At 37.2% G+C, this 15,274-nt stretch overlaps 2 protein-coding genes across 8 annotated transcripts; both read left to right on the top strand.

Annotated features, from left to right (window-relative positions):
* Positions 1-309: 309 nt before the first annotated feature.
* On the top strand, positions 310-4,037 carry LOC112192287 (G-type lectin S-receptor-like serine/threonine-protein kinase RKS1). 5 transcript variants are annotated; one of them, XM_040516844.1, is made up of 9 exons: positions 310-532; positions 630-743; positions 855-1,831; positions 1,978-2,109; positions 2,306-2,448; positions 2,551-2,761; positions 2,902-3,139; positions 3,256-3,406; positions 3,488-4,037. In XM_040516844.1, the coding sequence occupies exons 3-9, from the start codon at positions 886-888 to the stop codon at positions 3,788-3,790; spliced, it is 2,124 nt and encodes a 707-aa protein (XP_040372778.1). In that variant the 5' UTR covers positions 310-532; positions 630-743; positions 855-885; the 3' UTR covers positions 3,791-4,037. The 5 variants fall into 5 exon arrangements, with proteins under 5 accessions (XP_040372778.1, XP_024187715.1, XP_040372777.1 ...); XM_024331947.2 differs by having other exon boundaries at positions 630-1,831; XM_040516843.1 differs by lacking the exon at positions 310-532 and having other exon boundaries at positions 541-743.
* Positions 4,038-7,850: 3,813 nt separating this feature from the next.
* Positions 7,851-11,262, top strand: LOC112192285 (putative receptor-like protein kinase At4g00960). 3 transcript variants are annotated; one of them, XM_024331941.2, is made up of 8 exons: positions 7,882-8,220; positions 8,330-9,197; positions 9,329-9,463; positions 9,672-9,814; positions 9,979-10,189; positions 10,286-10,523; positions 10,622-10,772; positions 10,860-11,262. In XM_024331941.2, the coding sequence occupies exons 2-8, from the start codon at positions 8,354-8,356 to the stop codon at positions 11,151-11,153; spliced, it is 2,016 nt and encodes a 671-aa protein (XP_024187709.1). In that variant the 5' UTR covers positions 7,882-8,220; positions 8,330-8,353; the 3' UTR covers positions 11,154-11,262. The 3 variants fall into 3 exon arrangements, with proteins under 3 accessions (XP_024187708.2, XP_040373183.1, XP_024187709.1); XM_024331940.2 differs by having other exon boundaries at positions 7,851-9,197; positions 10,841-10,975; XM_040517249.1 differs by having other exon boundaries at positions 7,855-9,197.
* The last annotated feature ends 4,012 nt before the right edge of the window (positions 11,263-15,274 follow it).

Consider the following 15,274-nt stretch of genomic DNA (forward strand, 5'->3'; position numbering starts at 1 on the left):
ATTTAACGACAATATTTTTGAAAAATCAATGAATTAGGTGTTGAATAAGTCAAAATTAAGTGACTATTAATGAATTTTTTTTTTTTTTTTTGGTACAAAAAGTTTAGGTAAGAGGGAGGCTTCCCTACACTACCAGGGCTAGAGCAAATCTACAACCTCAACCCAACAGAACTTACGAAACTGGCTACTGTCTCAGCCCAGCCCATTGGTATAGAATTATGTAGGATATTTTCTAGATTGCTTACAAAATAAGAGATTGTTGGTAGCAGATCGACTATTAATGATTTTTTGACAACCAGCCAGATTTCGAAATTGTCATTGCCCCCGCTTTGAGTAATTGTGTGGCTTTCCTTGCGCCACGTCTTCCGATCTAGCCGCCACCTCCGATGTGGAAGGTGTCCTGAAATGTGGACAAGGAAATGAGTCATGACTCATGGTCAACCTGAAGCCCAGACTACAAGACTTCAGACTTCAGAGTTCAGCATGCGCGTAAACTGCTAGTAGAATTGTCAACAACAGAGACACTGAAAGTGTAATATAAAATCCCACTATTTTATTGGATTTCATACGCCGAAAATGTTATTGAAATCTTTGCTTCTCTTTCTCCTCTTCCAATTTTGCACTTGCAGGGACACCATCAGATGGAATGAACAACAACTGAAGGATGTTGATGGTGAAGTTTTGGTGTCCAAAGAAAACAACTTTGAGTTGGGTTTCTTCAGCCCCGGCGATTCTAGCCACCGGTACGTTGGTATATGGTATTCTCAATCTAAAATATCTGCAAAAACAGTGGTGTGGATTGCAAACAGAGACAACCCCATCAATGATACATCTGGAGTTCTCACAATGAACAGGTATGGGGAATTAGCTCTTTATGCTTATAACATGGAGAGCATTCCTGTATGGTCTACAAATGTATCACAGTCGGTCCAAAACACAGACACCTTATATAGATATGTCCAGCTTTTAGATACTGGAAACTTAGTTCTGTTCCGGGATGGTAAAAATGGAAGCTTGATTTTATGGCAAAGTTTTGATTATCCTACAGATACTCTAATCCCAGGTATGAAATCTGGGTTGAATTGGAAAAAAGGTCTAGATTGGCATTTAACATCTTGGAAGTCACAAGATGACCCTGGGAAGGGGGACTATGCCTTTAGGGTCGATCCGAATCACAATGCTACTCCCCAATATTTTGTCTACAAGGGTTTCACTAAGCATTGGCGAATGGATGCAGGGCCATGGCCTAATTTTGTTAGTAATGCCAACGAAATGTATAATACCCTGCCTTATATGAGCAATGCTATTTCAATAGTAAGGATGAAGGATTCCGGGTTACTTCAGCACCTAACATGGAATGATGCTGACCATCAGTGGGTGGAAATGTGGTCTTCGCCGAAATACCCTTGTGACTGGTATGGACATTGTGGTGCCAACAGCAGATGTAGGCCTGACAATATTAATTTATTTGAGTGTGAGTGTATTCCAGGGTATGAGCCAAAATCTGTAGATGGTTGGAATCGGAGAGATGGAACAGACGGATGTGTGAGTAAACGAGTAAGAGTGTCCAAGTGTAGGAATGGAGAAGGGTTTGTGAAGGTGGCAAGGGTAAAAGATCCAGACACATCGAATGTAGCAAGGTTGAGAACAAGTATGAGTGCCAAAGAGTGTGAGCAGGAGTGCTTGAAAAATTGTTCTTGCACAGCGTATATGAGCATTACACTGGAAAGGGTTGCCAGTTGCTTGACATGGTATGATGACTTGATGGACATGTTAGTTTACACAGGGGTCGGACGAGATCTATATGTTCGTGTGGATAAAATCTCATTAGGTACTACTTTGTTTGCCAATGGAAATTTCAATTACTAATTTTGAGAATTAGAAGAATCTGTCTAGTTTACATAACTGGTTTTGGTGTTCATGTATGTAGGTTCTCTTTGTAAGCCTGTCTAATTTTTGTCCCACTCTTATATGCAGCTGAGGCCAGAAACTCACAAGGTTTCTTCAGGAGTGGCAAGGTCCTTATTCCAGTACTAACTGCTCTGGTGGCACTACTACTAATCATTATACTTTCCTTGTGGTTGCTTAAGAAAAAGAGGAAGACAAGAGGTATGAGAAGAACTAATCTATTACGAAATGATGAACTGTTTTAGTTACCTTAAACCCCGTAAACAAAATATCTGATCTGATTTTATAGTCATTTTGCTAATGTAGTTTTAATAGTGAAGGTCAAATGATTGAGAGAATAATTTTTCATGTTTCTCATTTTTTTTTAATTTTTTTTTTTTAATTTATGATGGCAAAGACTATCTGGATGCGGAGGAACTTGAGGAAACTAAGAGACACCCAGAATTGCAATTTTTCGATCTTAACACACTGATAGCAGCCACAGATAACTTCTCTGATGCCAATAAACTTGGCCAAGGTGGTTTTGGCAGTGTTTATAAGGTAATTAAGCCCATATCCAGGTAGCTTTTTGTTTCTTAGTGTAGCTACCCTCAAAAGTTTTATCTGTGAAAGCTCTATATGAATATTGAACCATAACTTCAGGGCGAATTACCAAACGAACAAAAAGTTGCTATAAAAAGATTGTCTAGAACTTCAGGACAGGGAATCGAAGAATTCAAAAACGAAGTTGCACTAATAGCCAGACTTCAGCACAGGAATCTTGTGAAACTTTTAGGCTGCTGTATAAAGGGAGAAGAAAGGATATTGGTTCTGGAATACATGCCGAACAAAAGCTTGGACTCCTTTCTTTTTGGTATGTTATTAAGAAGAACCGTTTCTTTTTGAGTTTTGGGTATGTTATTAAGAAAACTTTGAGTTGTTTATGCCTTGACTAAAATAAGTAGCCTCTAACCAATATATCCATCGATATAAGATCCATTTCCCTTGATGTAGATAACACAAGGAGGTCACTCTTAAATTGGGAAAAGCGTTTTGAAATTATCAATGGGGTTGCTCGTGGGGTTCTATATCTTCATCGGGACTCAAGATTGAGGGTTATCCATAGGGATCTAAAACCCGGTAATGTCCTTCTAGATGCCGAGTTAGACCCAAAAATTTCTGATTTCGGCATGGCAAGAATATTTCAAGGGGACCAACTCCTGGAAAAGACAAACAGAGTTGTCGGAACATAGTAAGAATCATACTAGCACTCGTACATTAATCGATTTAATTAGCAAACTGTCACTTTCATATTCATTTACTTGTCTTTGGTTAAAGATTGTAATCTGTCATTTTGTTCATATCCAGTGGGTACATGTCACCGGAATATGCAGTATTTGGGAGATTTTCTACGAAATCGGATGTGTTTAGTTTTGGGATCATACTATTGGAGATTATTAGTGGCAAGAGAAACAATGGTTGTTCTGAGATGCATTATTCCATAAACTTGATAGGACATGTAAGTAACACAAAGTTTGCTTATAATGTTTCCTTGATTTGGATTACATATTGGCACCTTTACCAAAACTTTGAACAACAGGTATGGCAACTTTGGGTAGAAGACAGAGTCTTGGAAATTGTGGATTCATCACTAGAGATTTATCAGCTTGATGAAGTCTTGAGATGCATTCAAGTGGGGCTTTTGTGCGTGCAAGAAGATTTGAAGGACCGACCAGCCATGTCAGCCGTCGTGTTCATGTTGAGTGGTGAAACATCTCTTCCATCTCCTAAGCAGCCTGCATTTGTCTTCAGAACAAGTTCCAGCATTGTTGATGATCCCTTCATTCCAAATGAATCATATTCTAGTAATAGTTTGACAATAACTAACATGGAAGCTCGATAATTATATGAAGTAGTGTTCACCTAACCACCAAAAATTTCAGTCACCTACCATTTGAATTAAATTCAGTGGTTGAAATTAAAATATTTTAAAACACTTTCATTTAATCTCAATTTTTGAGTTTAAATCTAATAGGAGGTGATCATGAAATTAATGATCAACGGTGACCAAGTGAACATCATAATGATATGGAGCTCTTGTTTATTCTTAATTTACATAATTTCTTTTATGTTATCTACTTCACCACTGATTTATGATACAAGCATATAAGAATTTATTGTATGTGCCGTTTTGACTTTGAAATTAAATGAATATTTCAATTCTTGGTCAACAAAATCCATACCATTTTTTTTTTTTTTAAAGTTGGATTTGTATTACGCAAGAGACTTGTACAGATTATTGTGTAGTTATTTTTCCTTTCCTTTTGTTTTGAGGGGTGAAGATCATCCATCCCCAATTTTCCTATCCAAAACCTGTCCGACCAATCATATTCCGCCACATATTTATTTAGTAACGGCAACATAACGCTGTTTACGTCCCCCAAAAATAATGTAAAAAAAGGCAACAAGCCTAATTTTTTTCGTGAACTCTTTCTCTCTCTCCCCTTCTTCCTCATCAAAACCCAAAAGCTGTTGAACTCTCTCTCTCTCTCTCTCTCTCATCAAAATCCTGAAACTGCTATCCAAATGGAGTTTCTTCTCAGCAAACCCATGCTAAATTTCCCATACTCCTTTGACTAAATCCAAAATTTTGATTTTGAATTGTGTATTCTATCTTTTAGCTTAGTTTGAGAGAGTGTTAAATTAACATTTGATTTCAGTGTCTATAGGAAATTGGATACAAAATACTTGCTTTGAAAATATGAGATTAGAATCTTGGAAGCTGCAATTCAATCTCTTCTTTTTTCTTCAATTTGTTCAAAGTTTTAATGAAACATGTATGTCATGGATGGTGGCTCTGTGTGTGGGGACCAAGAAGAAGAGGTATGAGTATGTGTCAAAATATATTATTTTTCTTTAATATAATATATATGTATATAAAGGGTTTCACTAAGAGATTCCTTTTTTTAGTCTTTTATAGGGATAGACATTAGACCAACTTTTATATCATATTTTCACATTTTAGCCGTTCAGTTTTTAGGTCCTAATGTATAGATCACTTCTGCAAATTTCAGCCAAATTGGTGATCGTTAAGGCATCCAAAACCGCAATTTACACGAACGGACCAAATCTATCTAACAGGAACCGTTCGTGTTTTAAATGGTAAATTGCAGTTTTGGATGCCTTAACGATCATCAAATTGGCTAAAAATATGCAGAAGTGATCTATACATTAGGACCTAAAAACTGAACGGTTAAGATGTGAAAATATGATCGAAAAGTTGGTATAATGCCACATCCTTATAAAAGACCAAAAAAATGGATCTCTTAGTGAAAGGGCCATATATATATAAAGTTTTAATGAAACATGTATGTCATGGATGTCGGCTTTGTGTGTGGGGACCAAGAAGAAGGGGTATGGGTATGTGTCAAAATATACTATTTTTCACCTAATGAGAGTTGGTTCAGTTGGTAAGGGCGGACTTGAGGTGTAAACTCACACAAGTTCGATCCCCGCTACCAACAATCTCTCATTTGGTGGGCAATCTAGAAAATATCCTGCATAATTCCATACTAGTGGGTTGGGCTGGGACACTGGCCAGTTTTGTAAGTCTTGTTGGGTTGAGGTCGTAGGTTTGTCCTGGCTCTGGTAGTGTAGGGAAGTCTCCCTCTTACCTAAACTTTTACTTACCAAAAAAAATAATATATATATTATTTTTCTTTAATATATATATATATATATATATATATATATAAAGTTTTAATGAAATATGTATGTCATGGATGGCGGCTTTGTGTGTGGGACCAAGAAGAAGAGGTATGGGTATATGTCAAAATATATTATTTTTCTTTAATATATATATATATATATATATATATATATATATATAGATTCTATCCAGAGCAGAGTTTCACTTTGAAATTAAAGTGTAAACTTCGAGTTTTGGGTCGCTTTTCAGTCACATATCCACATCTCGACCATTCAGTTTTTAGGTACTAGTGTATAGATCATCTATGTAAATTTTCAGCCAAATTGATGATCGCTAAGGCATTGATAACTGCCTTAAAGCTAGTACGGATCAAGTTGGACAGATTCAGTTCGTCGATTGGTTTAAGCGAGTTAGATACCTTAACGATCATCAATTTGGCTGAAAATTTGCAGAGATGATCTATATACTAGTACCTAAAAACTAAACGGTCGAGATGTGGATATGCGACCTAAAAGTAACCCAAAACTAGAAGTTCACTCCGTAATTTCAAAGCGGAACTCCGCTCTAAATAGGATCTGTATATATATATATATATATTGTTAGTAAAGTTAACAGAATTAAAGGTAGATTAGTAGTAAGGAATGAGCATAGGTGTTAACAAAGTATGGAAGTGACAGAATGGGACACTATATTTGGAGACAGGTGATCTCTTCCCCCGGATTAAAATATTCTCATAGTCGTAGTTACTCTGCCATTTGACTTTCAAAAACTAAGGTTTATCACTCATAACGTCATTAAAGAATTGTGTAAAATATATTATCCTACGCAAGGCTCACCTAAACATTAGAATAAACAAAGAATCCTATATCATCAAAAAAAAATAAACAATGATTCCTATGGAGCCTCCACCATTTTTCTACGTAACATGGTTGGACTCGGCTTCTCTGCTAGAATAATTATGCTATAATGTGCTTAGATTTTACTCACAGCCGTCAGATATAGATTTAAGGGCAAGATGATGCCACTTCAAGAATCATCACGAAGTCACTTCAAGTTCATCCCTTGCAGTTTTTTTTTTTTGAGCAAATTATAGTTCTAGCAGAGAAGCCAAATCCAACATGTTTTCACGGCCCATTGAATCAACACGTGTGATGGAATTAAGTATGGGTTTTCTCATGGATTATAAGCTTGAGAAACTCATTTCTTTATTATAATTCAAGTGTATCTTTTGCCTTGAGCGGCAGCTGTTGTATAGTAGAAGATGATGTTTTTCTTAATTTTTAGGGTTACTCTCTTTTGCCCTATCTATGTGGATTTGGGTTGAGCAGTAATTTTCCCTGTTAGTATTACTTGTAATTGAGCCTTGTTTGGGCTCTTTCCATTGGGCTCTTCCCTTTGGTTTTTAATAGGGTTGCCACTTGGTTTGGTAATTACCAAACCCCAAATACCAACCGATATTTTAGGTTTGGTAAACCGACTTTTTGGTAACCGAGATCGATAAAATCGAAATAAAAAATTATCGAAAAAGTTGGTTTGGTTTTGGTAAATACCAAATCTACCTATTGTCTAAATATTAGCTTTATATACTATGGTTTTCAATACACATACATGTATATTAAGAAATAAACATAAAAGTTTTCATAATAGTATGAACATTACTCAATATACTACATTGTATTTTGAGTAACCTAGTCCAAGATGGTTAAATAACCTAGTTTTATTGAAAATAGATAAAATTTGATGTCATATATACAAAAGGAAGCAATGATTAGTAGATGAATATGAAGTTTACGGTTATAAAATTGAAAAACCTAATTCTGTTCATTCTAATTTATATTACAAAGAATTAGTTGTTTTAAAGTTGGTAATACCGAAAACTGAAATACCAAATTTGGTAGATATGAATAAAAATCGAAAATTTTGGTTGGTAATTGGTAGCTCAATTTTGAAACCGAAAGCTTTGGTTTTGAAGTTGGTAATACCAACCGATTCGAACCGACCGAGTGACACCCTAGTTTTTAATGAATGCTTTCATTGACCAAAAAAAATAAAAAAAAAATAAAAAAAGTCTATCTACGATTCTTGGCAGATACAATCTTTAAAGCATGGGTCGAATCTTGGACAAATTGGATGGTTTCTCTATGTCAACCTAAAAATCATCATTTCAAATCACCATCGATGACACAAGTTAAAGGTTCAGTTGAATTAGATGAATGCGTGTAAAGTAGTAGAATTGTCGACAACAGCCCAAAATTCAAATAGAGAGAATCCCACCCGACCCCACAACAAAAATGGCGTATGAAAAAGGCCCTCTTGGTCATTTTTTTATATTCACACATAGCCCTGAAAATGCTGTTGAAATCTCTGCTTCTCTTCCTCCTCTTCCAAGTTTGCACTTCCAGGGACACCTTGAGATCGAACGAAGAACTGAAGGATGATGATGGTGGACTTCTGGTGTCCAAAGAAAGCAGCTTTGAGTTGGGTTTCTTCAGCCCTGGAAATTCTAGCAACCGCTATGTTGGGATTTGGTATTCTCAATCTAAAGTATCTGAAAAAACAGTGGTGTGGATCGCAAACAGAGACAACCCCATCCATGATACCTCTGGAGTTTTCACCATAAACAGGTATGGAAACTTAGTTCTTTATGCTTATAACATGGAGACCAGTCCTATATGGTCTGCAGATGTGTCTCTTTCAGTCAAAAACACCAGCACCTTATCTGCATATGTACAGCTTTTGGATACAGGAAACTTAGTTATGTTCCAGAATGACAGAGACAGAATCTTTGTATGGCAAAGTTTCGATTTTCCTACAGATACTTTAATCCCTGGTATGAAAGTTGGGATGAATTGGAAAACTGGGTTAGAATGGGTTTTAACATCTTGGAAGTCACAAGATGACCCTGGAACTGGGGACTATACCTTTAGGCTTCATAATTGGAGCCACACTGTCACACCACAGTATTTTATTTATAAAGGTTTGACCAAGTATTGGCGAGGTGATACAGAGCCTTGGCCTAATTCGGTCCGAAATGCAGAGGAAATGTCTTTTTTCCTTACTTATAACACCAACAAACTTACAATAATGAAGTTGAAGTTTTCTGGGCTACATCAGCACTTAGAATGGAATGATGGTGACGATCAATGGAAGGAGTTGTTGTCTACACCGAAATACCGGTGTGACTGGTATGGACATTGTGGTGCCAACAGCAAATGTAGCCTTGACAGTGGTAATCTGTTCGAGTGTGAGTGTCTACCGGGGTATGAACCAAAATCCATAAATGGTTGGAATGGGAGAAATGGGTCAGATGGATGTGTGAGTAAACGAGTCAAAGTGTCAAAGTGTAGAAATGGAGAAGGGTTTGTGAAGGTGGAAAGGGTGAAAGATCCAGACGCATCGAGAGCAGCATTGTTGAAAAGAGGTATGAGTACCAAAGAGTGCGAGCAGGAGTGCCTAAGAAATTGTTCTTGCACGGCATATATGACCAAAAAGATTGCAGGGGTTGTTGATTGCTTGACATGGTATGATGACTTGATGGACATTTTGGTTTACACAGAGGCCAGACGAGATCTGTATGTTCGTGTGGATAAAATTGAGTTAGGTACTATATTTTTTGCCAACGAAAGTTTCAAATATTTTGTGATCGAGTTCTCTTTACTGGACTAGGTTTTGTGTCCATGTAAGTTCCCTTTGTTCCACTTTTCTGATCTCGAGTCTCCCTCTTACATGTAGCTGAGAATGCCGCAAACTCACAAGGATTCTTCAGGAGGGGCATGCTTGTTGTTCCAATACTGTTTGCTCTGCTGGCCCTGGTACTAATAAATGTGCTTGCCTGTTGGTTGCTTAAGAAAAAAGGGAAGACAAAAGGTATGAGAAGCACTCATCTGCTCTGAAAAAATATCCCAAGGGTGATAACACCTTTCTGGCTTGTACATCATATCAAAACACTTCACTTGAACATGTTCTGTTTCGTAGTCATTTTGTTAATGCAGTTAGAACAGAGAGGATGAAACGATACAGAAATAAGTTATTTTTTCTTTATCTAATTATTTATTAATGTTTTTGTGATGGCAAGTCTTTGTGGAGGTGGATGAACTTGAGGAAAGCAAGAGATACCCGGAATTGCAATTTTTCGATCTGAACACACTAGTAGCAGCCACAGATAATTTCTCTGATGTTAATAAACTTGGCGAAGGTGGTTTTGGTGGTGTTTATAAGGTGAGCCCAAAATTTAGATGTCCTAAACAGCAGAAGTTACCTTTTTTCAGTTTCTTGAGGGTCTTATGGCTTTCTTTATTATCCTACTATGTTATTAATGGTATTGATGCTCCTCAAAAGTGATGACTATGAAAGCTTAATTTTAGTATTGAATTATATTTCAGGGTGAGTTACCAAATGGACAGAAGGTTGCTGTAAAAAGGCTGTCTAGCAGCTCAGGACAAGGGATTGGTGAATTCAAAAATGAAGTTGAACTGATAGCAGGACTTCAACACAGGAATCTTGTGAAGCTTTTAGGTTGTTGTATAAAGGGAGGAGAAAGGATGCTAGTCCTAGAATATATGCCGAACAAAAGCTTGGACTCATTTCTTTTTGGTATTTCTATTTTCTAGAGGAAATTTTCACTTGTTTTTGGAGCTTTGTATCTACATGTTCCTAAACATTTACACTAGTTCAATTCATTTGATACAGATGACACAAGAAGGTCCTTCTTAGATTGGGGAAGGCGTTTTGAGATTCTCAATGGGGTTGCTCGTGGGCTTTTGTATCTTCACCAAGACTCGAGATTAAGGATTATTCATAGGGATCTAAAAACCAGCAATATTCTTCTAGATGATGAGATGACCCCAAAAATCTCAGATTTCGGCATGGCAAGAATTTTCCATGGGGACCAACTTCAGGATAACACAAAGAAAGTTGTTGGAACATAGTAAGAACCCTACTTACACTAGCACATTTATGAAATAAATCACCAAATTGTCACATTCATAATCATTGGCTGTAACATTTTCTTTTGTTCATATGCAGTGGCTACATGTCACCAGAGTATGCAGTGTTTGGGAGATTCTCTACGAAATCGGATGTGTTCAGTTTTGGGATTGTACTATTGGAGATTGTTAGTGGCAAGCGAAACAATGGTTCTTATGAGGAGAATTACTCCATGAACCTGATAGGACATGTAAGTAACAGAATTTGCTTCCGATATACCCTTTAATTGTTACCTTCTTATTCACCCCCCTTTCTCAGATGATAGTTTGAACTATAGGTTTGGCATGTGTGGAAAGAAGGAATAGCCTTAGATATTGTGGATTCATCGCTACAATCATATAAGCATGATGAAGTCTTGAGATGCATTCAAATTGGACTGTTGTGCGTGCAAGAAGATTCCAAGGACCGACCAGCCATGTCATCCGTTGTGTTCATGTTGAGTGGTGAGGCATCTCTTCCATCTCCTAAGCAGCCTGCATTTGTCTTCAGAAGAAATTCCAGCAGTGCTGCTGATTCAAAAGAATTGCTTTCTATTAACGACTTAACAATAACGATTGTGGGAGCTCGATAATGAGGCAAACTCTTTTTTATCCCTAATTTACACCATTTTTCTTTATATTGTGTTACACTCAGACAACAGCATTAATTCAAGAAAGTAATCGAAAAGAGGCTTATGCACACGACCCTTTCTGGTGTATTCGCACTCCGTTGCGATTGCTGTTGGGGTTTGACAAAGGCTAACAGAGATATTTTAATATTCTTACTATTTTGGTTAAGACTGTGGAGTGAGAAATTTTGTTTACCCATGCCTAATTACTTCATAGTTCGTACACACCCCTAGAGTATTTTTGTCTGACTTTTCCCTCTAAGTTCCTGCTATGCCTCTGTATTTTGTTAGCCACACCAAAGCGCTCTTGAACTCAACCCAGCAACCAAGATATTTGGCTGTACAAGAGGATTACAAACTAACAATTATACATGTATACAGTGACAATATAGGTTTTTATCACCACTAGGGTAAAAATTTTCTTACACCGGACAAAATGATACTCAACTTTCAAAAGTGATCAAAGAGGTACCTAAACTTATAAAAATTGATCAATTTCATACATACGTCCATTTTCCGTCACATCTCCGTTAATTTTTAGTTAGAAATGACAATATTATCCTCTAATTCTTTCTATTTCTCTTTTTTTGTTCTCATTCTTCTGCAATATGTGAGTTTTTGCAGAATTAGAATCTGAAATTGAATATAGAGATGCACGGATGCAAAATAAAGCCCAGCAATTGAAGTTATTTGTGGTCAGAGGGCCATCGACCATCTATAACCCAATCTTCTTTTTCTATAGAATTAAAATATTCCATTCAATTTCAATTCCACCATTGATTTTTTTTATTTTATTTTATTTTATTATTTTTTTTTTTAAGGGGAAGATAGGGGATAAACCGCCAAGTATTATTATTCAAATGAGTAGAAACAATAGACCTCGGAGGGGACATTAGACCTTCACTCCAGATTACATTCAAAGCTTTAGCAATATCCTCTACAAGAACATCCTAAATAATAGGAGGACTCTTGTCAACCCAATACTCATCAACATAAGAATAACTAGCAAAATGCGCTAACTTATTGGCTACACTATTTGCTTCTCTGAAAATATGTTGCAATTCAAAGTAATTGAAAGTTTGAATGTAAGCCTTACAATCCTCCACAATGCGATCAATCTCTGACAAATCTTCAGGTGAACATGCAGTGGCTGCTGCAAGCACCAAGCAATCACACTCTACATGCACATCAGTCCAACCTTGATGAATAGCAATGATAAGCCCTGCTCTCAGTGCCTCAACCTCCATCTGTAATGCAGAGTCTGCATGAGAGAAAAGTTGCACTAGGGCTGCCAAGCAAGTCACCTGCTCATCCCTAACCACCACACCAATTCCACCCTTTCCTCTATCAACCTAAAAAGCTCCATCTATATTGATTTTTGAGATGTCCACTGGGTGGGAACCTCCAATAAACTTTCTGTCTCTTCTCTTTCTGTCGAGTAGCCTTGTCAACTTTCTAGTAATCCTCCAGCCAACGCACTGCCCAACACATTATGCTCCAGCTCTGAAACACACCATCCTGCCAAACCACATTGTTTCGTTCCTTCCAAATTACCCAGAGAAGCACAACGAATAGCTCCATTTGATGTGTGTTAAACTTATCCATCATGTCAAGGACCCAATCCATATTAGAATGAGCTGGATGGCTAGAAGATTGCAGTGTTAAAGGTGAACTAACCCACAGGGATACCACCATCGATCTTAGAAATAAATACAGTTGGGATGTTTCCCACCTTCTAAAGAAACAAAGAAAAATAGGAGGGGAGAGAGAGGTAGAGATAGAAAAAGAGAATCAACAAAATAGAATATAAAATAATTGAAAAATAGTAGTCTTTGTTTAAAATATTATTATAACCTCAAAAAACACCTCACCACAAGTGATCAATTTTAACAAAGTAAGTTACAAATAATAAACCAATGTTGAAGGAAATCAACTTATGTGTGCCTAATCAAACTAGGATTTGTTCCATGATTGTAATAGGAGAGAATGTTCTAGAATTCCTAATCCTATTCGGAATAGTTTTCCTTGTAATATTAGAACATGTATTTTGTAATCCCTATATATAGGGCTCCTATTCTCAATAATGATACATACAATTCTCTCATCAAATTCTCTCAATTTCTCTCGTTCTTAAACACGTTATCAGCACGAGTTCTAACCACAAAAACCAAAAATCCAAATACAGAAATTCTATTCAACATCACCTTTTCCACCGTTGCACCTAACCCGAGTTAGCCTAGCCGCTGCTGCCCGCCTGAGCGCCCCTGTGCTGTACGCTGCCCCTACAGTCTTTACGCACCCGTGTGCCACTACTGCCCTGCAGCATTGCCGCACGACTGCTGCCCCTGCAGCACAGCAGGACGCTCGTTCCTGTACAAATCATCCTGCTTGCACGCCTCGAAACGTCTTGATTGGGACCTCAGATAAAAATCATTCCTTCATCAAAGTTGTTCGTCTCTATCTCTTCTATCTGACTTCAGAATTTCAGCCTTTTTGGAGTCGTTTTGAGACCACCACATCAATCAAAGTGAGAGCTGTTCAGAAGCAAATCTGCTCCGAATTTCAACGAGTAAGTTTTAAATTAAAGTTCCTGCTTTTGAAATTTAAATTCCTCCTTTCTTTTTCTCGGGGACTTGCAACCTCCTTCTTCTACATCCCATGTTTCTTATAACGTGGGTTCGATTCTATAAAAAGCGAAATCGTGGGATTCATGCTATACGAACTAAGAGCGCTCGTAAAACACGAACTAAGGGTGTTTGTGAGCATCGAAATATTACGGACTAAGAGTGTTCGTAAGTTTCGGACTAAGAGCGTCCGTAAGCATCGATTTATGACCATATAAACATCATTGTTTCGGTCTAATCTAAAAATTCTTGGAAATCGATTTCTTGGTAGCATTAAGTCTCAGAAATCTTATATTAGTTTTCCTGGAAGCATTGACTCCGAAACTTGATACATTCTTGCTTTCCTTTCCAGGATGTCAGACTTGAATGAGCTCGATTTTACTCCATTAGATTCTATGGGCACGGGATATTTTCATGTGGGCTGATAATGTTAAGCTCCACCTAATTGCCCTTTATTTATTGCCTACAATCCAGGAGTCTTGTCCTAAAGGAACCACTCAAGGCTCTCAAACTGAGATAGATAATTCCAGGGCATTTACCCTGATGAAGCGCCACATGGAGATGGCCCTCCAGTTTGAGTACATGAATGAGGATACCGCTAAGAACCTTTGGGTTGCGCCTCGTGAACGTTACTAAAACGTTCACGATTTTCCGAACTTAGAAGCACGATGGAATAATATACCCTTCTCTAAACTTTGAAAGAATTATGAAATATTGTTCGGAAGCTCTCTGCATCAGATCATTGATGCATGATTGTGGAAAATCACAAAAGAACACCATGGCGCCACTTTTGGTCAAGGTAGCACTATTCCAACTCCATTGGTCCTAGGGACCATATGTATTGTGTCAATACATCTCAATCAAGAGAGCATCCTCTTCATGGTATTTTATGGAGTACCTGATCAATGGTGATCAAGATATCGAGCTATGGAAGACTTTAAATCTGGCGATAGACAAAATATCGCAGATTTTATTAGTATAGTCTTTTATATTTCCAAGAATTATGTAATGGCAATTATGCCTTAATCAATAAAATGACTTATTGGATTAACTCTTTCTCACTAGGCTCATCTAATTAAGTATGATGTCTAGGAAAGTAGTTTGAGATTAGTGGTACTTAAGTGAGCCTCGCTCCACCGACATCTCTTCTCACTTTCCTAGTCATATTTAATTGGAGTTACCCAACGGATTGAGTGATTACAATTTGTCTAAAGTTTGATTTTTTTTATTGAATTAGATTTTGGTCACAAAACTTTGATGTAATCATTGGCTATTATTAATAAAGTCTCGATTTACTTTATTCAATGTCTTGGATATATTTTAATTTCGAACTTTATTATTTTTCAGTATGTTTCCCGGAGAGCTAGAATGCCTCGTGGATAATGCAACTACACATACTATTCTTCGAAATAGGAAATTATTCCTATGGATGACGCCTACTCGATCTTCTGTATTATGATG

This window comes from Rosa chinensis, chromosome 3, assembly GCF_002994745.2.
Source record: "Rosa chinensis cultivar Old Blush chromosome 3, RchiOBHm-V2, whole genome shotgun sequence".
Lineage (NCBI taxonomy): Eukaryota > Viridiplantae > Streptophyta > Magnoliopsida > Rosales > Rosaceae > Rosa > Rosa chinensis.